The 8,062-nt window shown below is 44.8% G+C and overlaps 1 protein-coding gene across 1 annotated transcript; it reads right to left on the bottom strand.

Moving 5' to 3' along the window:
- Positions 1-5,555: 5,555 nt before the first annotated feature.
- Positions 5,556-6,201, bottom strand: LOC101757539 (pathogenesis-related protein PR-4). The gene is made up of 2 exons (XM_004980420.2): positions 5,883-6,201; positions 5,556-5,815 (listed from the first exon to the last, which is right to left on the bottom strand). The coding sequence occupies exons 1-2, from the start codon at positions 6,153-6,155 to the stop codon at positions 5,645-5,647; spliced, it is 444 nt and encodes a 147-aa protein (XP_004980477.1). The 5' UTR covers positions 6,156-6,201; the 3' UTR covers positions 5,556-5,644.
- Between the last annotated feature and the right edge of the window lie 1,861 nt (positions 6,202-8,062).

Here is an 8,062-nt window from a genome sequence, read left to right as displayed (position 1 = left end):
ATTTTCTGCGGTTTATTTGCGCAGGGGTCCCTAGTTCTTGCGCTAAAGCCCCTAGAAGAAGGTAAACAACACAGATAGGTCCTCGCGGCGGTCGGCGGCGATCTTCACTCGATTCCGACGAGGTGAGGCTTGGGCTAAGGCAACTTGTGACCGGGAGGAGTGCAGGCTCACCTAGGGTCAATTGGTGGCGGTTAGAGCGGTGGAGCAGACTTGGCAGCGGCGGAATGACTTGGGGACGGAAGCGGCTTCGGCGGCGGGGTCCCGGTGAAGTTCCAGCAACGGTGGGGCTCCGGGAGGGCAACAAGTCGCTTGGAGACATGCACGGTGGTGCGGCAGAGTGAGTGGTAGTGTCAGCGAGGTGCGGGGTGGCAAAGAGGTGGGGACTCCCTGGGAGGGTGGTGCGGCGGCGCAGAGAACAGGGGAGCGGCAGAGCTTTGCGGGTATGGGGAGCTGCGCAGGCGGCGCATTGACTGCTTTTATAGGGCCGGGGAGGTGCGGAGGGCAAGGGTGGAGCCAATGTAGGCGGCGAACGTGGTCGGAGGCAAGCGAGGGAGGAGAACGGGGTGGCGCCATTGGCTAGCGGCACCCACTGGCGGAAGAATAATGCGGGTGCACGCGAAGATCTTCCGGCGATTAGGCAGGAGAGATAGGAGGGGTGCGCGATCTTCTTTGTCGGGCGGAGCGATAGGGCCAGCCGGGGGTTGTCCTGTCACCGTCGAGCAGTGGATTGGGGAGGCGGAGCTCAGCCATCGAGTAGCTATGGCGTGGCGGAAAGGAGCGGCAGAGGAATGGCGCGGCATTGGGCGTGGGAGATGCTTGGGCAGAGGGAGGATAGGGTCGAGCGGTCATAGGGCGTCCTAGCGAGCGAGTTGTGTCATCATGGCCGTCGGTTGGCTGTCGGCAAGCTCGCGAGTGGGCTAGAGCCACGCGGCGGGCGCCGCTTGGGCGAACATGCCGGGTGCATTCCGGGCGCGCGCTGAGTGTGGTGCTCCTTGGGGCAGCCAAAATTGCTGCTTTTTGGAGCCTTTTTCTCCAAACTTTTCAAAAGAACTCGTGAAACTCCAAAAGTAAAAATTGTAGACCTAACATCCGGCTTCAAACGTTACAAAAGAAGTTTGCTTGAAAACGAGACGAATTTGAAACTATGGAGTTGCAAAGTTTGAAACATCTCGGTTTTGCTATTTTTTTCAGCATTTTGGCCAACTTTGGCTCAGATTTTGAGTAGCTTCCCGTTTGAATCAGGCCACAGTGTAATTGAAGGAAAAGTTCTTCGGTCTTAGAACTCCAACTTCTATTAAGGACTTTTATTGAGTTAAGTTCAGATTTTTGGAGGAACAAGCTTGCCAAGATGCGTGCTCTGGACGTTTTCCTGACGACTCTGGAATGCAAAAAGGCTGAGTTAATTGTTTTACACACTTTTGACCAAGTTTTTGAGTAGGTTCGGTTGCGATTTGGACCTAGGTCAGTGTAACAAAGTTGGAACACACTCAAGGAACTATAAATTCTATTAAGGGTCTGACTTGAGGTTAGATATAGAATTGTGAGATAACAGGTTGCAAAGTTGAGGAAAAACATGAATTCTAGGACTTTAATGTACTCCTGATTTAGATCTTGTTTTTGACCTTCTCCCCCTCTGAATCAGCTAAAGTGTTATTCATAAAAGTTATTTGAAATTAAAAGTTTTACAACTCTTATTTGGGAAAAGTTTTAAGTTTGTATATAAAAACTCAATTTTTCTATTTAACTCCAAAAAGAGCTTTTTAGGGGCAATTTGGACATTTCACCTCTTTTACTTAGTGACTAATGACTGCTCAAGTTTAACTATACCTAATTAAGGTAGAGTTGTTACATCCAGCTGCCCCATGGGATTGACATCTCGGGGCCATCGAAGGTAGGAGGGCGCAGCAACTCCGATGCAGCATCCTACTCGCTAGAAATGCCACCGCTGGCCTCTCGTGCTGAGGTGTTTGGGGTGCGAATCCTAAATGGCGAAAGCAGAAACGGAGTCAAGCCGACTCTCACTCCTATGGAAAAGGATTTAGCTGGATTCTTTGGCACATCTCCGTATAGCAACAAGGTTAGGCGGCAACTCTCACCACCACAAATCAGAAGGCCTAGGGGCCTATTCTAGGATGTCAATGAGAAATCTCCAAAGGCTCCCACGGTTAAGCAGCTAACCTCCATGATCGTAGATTTGCATTTAGAAAATAGGACACTTAGTGATGCGTTAGCGGAGCGGAAGTTATAGACAGAAGAGCTTAAGGACAACTTCCGTGTCCTCCGTCATGGTATATGCGCTAAGATAAAGCACTTGTACAACGCCACGGGGCACGACGATATCTACGTTGCATCTCAGGTTATGTGTCCCTTGTATCCTTTCCCATTAGGTGCTTTTAGAATAGGTCTATTTATTTCCCTTCATTTTTATTTCCTCAATTCAGAATTGTAAGCGCCTCCATTTTAATTTCAATAAAATTTGACTCACCGGTCATCCAACCCGGTAGAGTCCTTGTGTCCCTTTCTTCTCTTTTGGAAGAAGCACCTAGGTACAAAATAGTGCGGGTAGAGCCACAGACTCTCCAGAGCTGAAATGATGCACAAACACCCACAAACTAAACACACCACGCTGCACCATCACATACACGAAAGGGGAGCCAGGGTTGGGCCCACAATGGTTTGGCCGAATGCATGGTTCGGCCAACCCAAGGGGTGGCCCACTCAGGCCCATCTTCATCCACCGCGTCGGTTTGTATCTCTTTATCCCTGATCTCCTTGATTCATCAGTTTGAAAGATTTTTAAATCTGATCCTTTAAAATCAAACTCAAATAAAATTAATCAATATGATCCACCTACTCTACATGCTTTCTACGGTTAGCTTGCATATGTAGCTGGGCTCACAATGGTTCAGCCAACCCAAGGGGTGGCCCACTCAGGCCCACCTTCATCCACCGCATTGGTTTGTGTCTCTTTATCCCTGATCTCCCTGATTCATTAGTTTGAATGATTTTTAAATCTGATCCTTTAAAATCAAACTCAAATGAAATTAATCAATATGATCCTTACTTATGTTTTCTACGGTTGGCTTGCATATGTTTTATTCCTTACTTATTACCTTGATGTTTGAGATATGGTTTGATAACATGATCTTCGCTCTTGACATTTAAGTGTTTGGGAAATTTATTTGGAAATTTTATAAAACCCTTTTGCAGAGCTCCTCTTTGATTTTCCAAATCCTACCAAAGCCATATGATGAGTTATCGTGAAAACTCTATGCATATGCTGCTTGTCTTTGTATTGAGCTTTGTCAAATTGTTGTGACCCTTGTGGGAATTCTTTTCATGCTTTCATGATAAAGATTCACGTGCACACCATATCCCCCTTGCTATGCTCATATGAGAGTTAGCATTGTACCATCCATCCATTCCATAGAATAACTGCTCCACCATATGTGTTGGTCTTTCTCTCCAGCTTTTGTTAGAAAAGAGACATGGGCTATCAGAAAAAATATATATGGACATATGAAAGGTCGAAGTATTGAAAAAAAGAGAAAGATAGCTATGTCCTCAAAAATATTTACAAAGGGAGAGAGATCATACAAGAGGGAGTTTCCATTCCATCCACCATATCCATACAAGTGCACATCTTGATTTGATTGTATGACTTGATTTTCTCCTTTGATCTGGTTTTTGACCTTGGAATACATGTGATTCAAGTATGCCTTATCCTTCGTACCCTACCTTGAGCTCCACTTATAAACCATCATTAGAAGTAGGATGAAGAAAGGCAAGTCTAATGCCTTTGGTGAGAACATATACACAATGAGCGATTTGAGAGAATAAAATGAGGAGCTAAGCAAGGTTTGTTTTTGAAAAATTATTGAAAAATACCAAGTTACTTGACAAAAGGAGTAGAGATGACTTGATTCAAGACCGTTCCATTCCTCGACTACCCAAGATGGCATGATAGACACTTCAAAGTTCACAAGTGCAAGGTAAGGCTTGGAATATCTCTTATGCTCACTTCATACCTTTGGAAGTTATGTTTCACATTTCTCCTTTATCCTTGACTCAAGGACGAGCAAAGGCTAAGTGTGGGGGTATTGTTGACACCTCTTAAGTACCAAATCTAGGCTGTCAACTCCTGCATAAACACAGAAAAGATGAGCACTAGTAATAGTGGTAGGAGTTATTACTAACGAATTCCACAAGTGTTGGTGAATATTTGTATGTAGGTACATTAAGGGAGAAAACACACCTCAAGAGCAAGGAAACACACTCTCAACCAATTAGGAGCAAGCACACGGATTAAAGGGCCCACAAACAGGAGTAAAATGACAAGATTCACCGCAAAGCACCCCGTACCCAACTAAGGACCCACCTAGCAGCCACCCGGCCAAAGCCGGTTGGGTAAGGTGGTTGCCAGGGGTCGGCTGAACCCCTATTGGCTCCGCTTGCCTCTAGCCACCACGTGTCGCCAGTTACCGACCTTGTAATGACAGTTTCAGAAGATTCCCTAAATATTTCCCTCGGAAGCGACCCCCAAGTGCCTATTAATATGAGGGTAGGGGTCTCATTTGAGGACAACAACCACAACACCACCTTCCAACTCCAGTTCCACTCCTATCAAGAGAAGATCTCATGGTGAAGCCTAGTGCTTAGGATAAGGACAAAGTGAGAGAGAGGGAGTAGTTCGAAGGAGTGCTGACCTCAGCACTCTACTCCGGCCATGTACCTCTATGGATGCTAGCTTCCTTTTATATAAGTAAGTATTCATGATTCTTCTATGGTTTAGTGCTTTACTTCTCTAGCTCTAAAGGATAAAACTTAGTATACTAACCATGTACAAGGGAGGATGAAGTTTCTAACCTTTAGAACACTTAAATGATGAAATCCTCAAGAAATGGTCAAAAATTAGGCAGCACCTCCCCTATTTCACCATGAATGGATGAAGCCCGAGCTAGAGGAAATGGCTCGGGCAGGAGGAAGAAAATGCCTGATTTATAGGAGGGAAGTTAGTACCGGTTGGGGGCTCCAACCGGTACTAAAGGTTACCCATTACTAATTTTTCTGAGGACCTTTAGTACCGGGTGGAGGCTCCACCCGGTACTAATGGGTGACCTTTAGTCGCTAGACCTGATACTAATGCTCACATTAGTACCGGGTCAAAAACCAACCAGTACAAAGCCTCGGGACGAATGCCGAGTTTTCCAGTAGTGAGTCCTTACTTCAAGAAGCTTTCTTTTGTGTGTATTTCGGCTGGTGTTGAACCAGACTTGGATCCCCTAGCTAGTAGATCTTAAAAGGATGATTATGGTTTGTTTTTTCTTGAGTCAACCTAACATGCTCTGGTGAACTCATGAATCTTAAACCTAAAGAATGCCATTATGCTTAAGAATGGAAAATCTACAATCTGTCCATTTGGTGGTGTTTGATGAAAGAAAAAACACGGCGTGGCTGCGCCCAAAACATGGTTCACTTCCATGTAACTTCTATTGTTACACTTGATCAAAATTTGACGTTCTCTTGCATTCCATGTACCTTTATTATTACAATGGTTTGTTTCTCAAGAGATTTATTCAGAAGGTTGATAACATGCGCATTATACATGCATATGTTTATGCCAGCCGAGAATATATGTTGTTTTCTAGTCGTGGCAATCGACGAATTCGTAGTCGACAGAAAGGTGTCCATTGAACATGCCACCTCCATCGGTGTCAAGTTGGCGGAACACGGAGATGTCCAGGTCCAGCCCACCGTTGTCGCACTGGTCCACCACCCTCGCCACCGTTTTCGCCCCTGTCGCCATGTTAGTCACCTGTTCAACAAAACTCTTGTTACGCTCTCCGTGCGTGTGAGAGACAGAATGCATGCAAATCATATACCAGGAGGCAGCGGCCACAGGAGGGTTGGCCATGTGCACCGGCAGGGCCACAGAACGCCGTCCAGCCATAATGCTTCCGCCAGGCCAACGGCATGTCAGCGTTCCACGTTGCACAGAATGTGCTAGCCGTTCGCATGTCCCAGTTTATGCGCTCCGGGTTGTACAGGTTGTACGTCGCTAAGACGCCGTGTGCCTCCTGCGCATTTGCCCCATCAATGGAAGCCAAAAAGACCGACGCCATGAGGATGAGGAGTGACACCCTTGAGACCGCCATTGCTCGCTCTCTTGTTACTCTGACACTAGCTAGAGTGTATATCTAATTTTCTCAGTAGATGTGTGCTTCCATGAGTCGTATATGGCCATATTTATAGATGTTGATGGTTACACACAGGCTTGAAGTGGAAACAAAAATGCAATGATTAAGTTAGTGCCTAGTGACCTTATTTAAGATGTGATGTGTTGCGAATCTGACTTGTTATCATCGCTATGACATGGTAAGTTGTTCATGCGTTAAGAACAATATATGGTTACAGAAACTATGCAGTTAACATAGAGTAAACTCTATGAGTTTGATGGTTCGGTCCAAGATACAATAAGATATCCCTACTAACATAAAAAGATACATCACTGTCCCCTTCCTAATGATATCCCTAGTTTTGCGCTCAGACCTTCATGAGAGCATATTAGCTAGGTATACACATGGTATATGCTGCAGCTACTATATCAGCAATTACTTGGACGTACTTGCTGGCATGAAAGATGTCTGCTCCAGCTCGTTGTTATATCGGATTATATATTGTTTCACAGTGATTTCGCATGTCATATTCGTATCAGGCTTAGCAATTAACTTAATTAAATATACGCTAGTGATCTTTGGAATTACCACACTAACTTTTCTATTTGTACAAATGGATGACAACCACTGGCCAGCCATAAATCAAGACAGGATATAGTGCTATCAGCTTACTCCAAGAACAAAGCAAAACCTCGATTGTTGTCCTGAAGGATTTCAGATTGTATCTTTATGCTGAATGAGACGAAACAAAGATAGTATGTGGATAAAAAATGCAGCAGCTGAAAGTAATATCAAATAGACTCTCCTTGTTATTAAATTCAATATGAAACGAGCAAAGGTCAAAAAACATCATGTATTCTCTATAATTTATTCATCAACCACATCGACTTCATCCAGGGATTTATTTTTAACAGACACTCCATCCATCCAACTTTGATCAACATTTTCGCAAAAGAAATTTTGAGCCGACGTGGTCTCAGATAGGGCATGCATGTCCATTCGGATCACACTATGGAACCAATGCGTCGCTCTTCTCCTAATCTATTCAATAAAATCGTGGGTCGCCCACCCCACCACCACGAGTGCTGTCACGGCGAAAAAAAAAACGGTGATGACTAAATTGATTGATGGAGAGGGTATGTTTTATATGTCTTAGAGCAACTCCAAGAGTATCCTAAAAAATTCTTCCCAAAAATTATGTATTGGGAGTTCTCCTAAAAAATTTTTTTCCCAAAAACATACCAGTCCACAGCAGATCGCTAATAAATAGCCCCCAATATTTCAAACACAGGCCACATCATCGTATTGGGCCCATCGGAAGGGACACGCGGGCGTGCGGGAATCAGGATTGGGCGAGGAACGCCAACTCTAAAATATACGCGGTGGCAGGCTGTTATTTAGCGCCGCTAAAAAATTAGGGAAGGTTTAGGTGGATTATTGGAGTTCATTTTTTCTCTCTTTTTTCCTAAAAAAGGTGTTGGGGGTGAGATTAGCAGCCTCTTGAAGTTGCTCTTAGTGCCAAGATTAGAGCAACTCTAGCAGACCCTCTATATTACTCTCCCTATTTTGGGGAGGCCTCCAAATTCTCTCCCCTACCTTCCTAGAGGTATCCATGCGGGCTATTGCTAGAGTTGAAGGCATTTTTGTGACCCTTTAAAAATAGAGGGAACCTCATTTGACCTTTAGTAGTGTTGATTTAAGGGCTATTGATGGAGTTGCTCTATACATCCTTAGATGGGCACTATTACAAAAACGAATTCCAGGGGCGGTTGAAACAACATTTACAGGGTGGCCACGCCACCCACTCCTAGCTTTCGCAGCTACGAATAGCTGTTTGCAGGAGCAAGTAATCGTTACCCGCTGGCATCGGTTGGCTTGTATTGCGC

Source organism: Setaria italica, chromosome VIII (assembly GCF_000263155.2).
Source record: "Setaria italica strain Yugu1 chromosome VIII, Setaria_italica_v2.0, whole genome shotgun sequence".
In the NCBI taxonomy this organism is placed as follows: domain Eukaryota; kingdom Viridiplantae; phylum Streptophyta; class Magnoliopsida; order Poales; family Poaceae; genus Setaria; species Setaria italica.
The sequence above is the reverse complement of the archived record's forward strand: the minus strand, read 5'-3'. Positions and strand labels throughout refer to the sequence as shown.

Coding starts and splice junctions, on each gene's coding strand:
- LOC101757539 (XM_004980420.2), bottom strand. CDS start 6,155: ATGGCGGTCTCAAGGGTGTCACTCCTCATCCTCATGGCGTCGGTCTTT. Junction 5,816..5,882: donor CCTGTGGCCGCTGCCTCCTG/GTATATGATTTG, acceptor TTTGTTGAACAG/GTGACTAACATGGCGACAGG.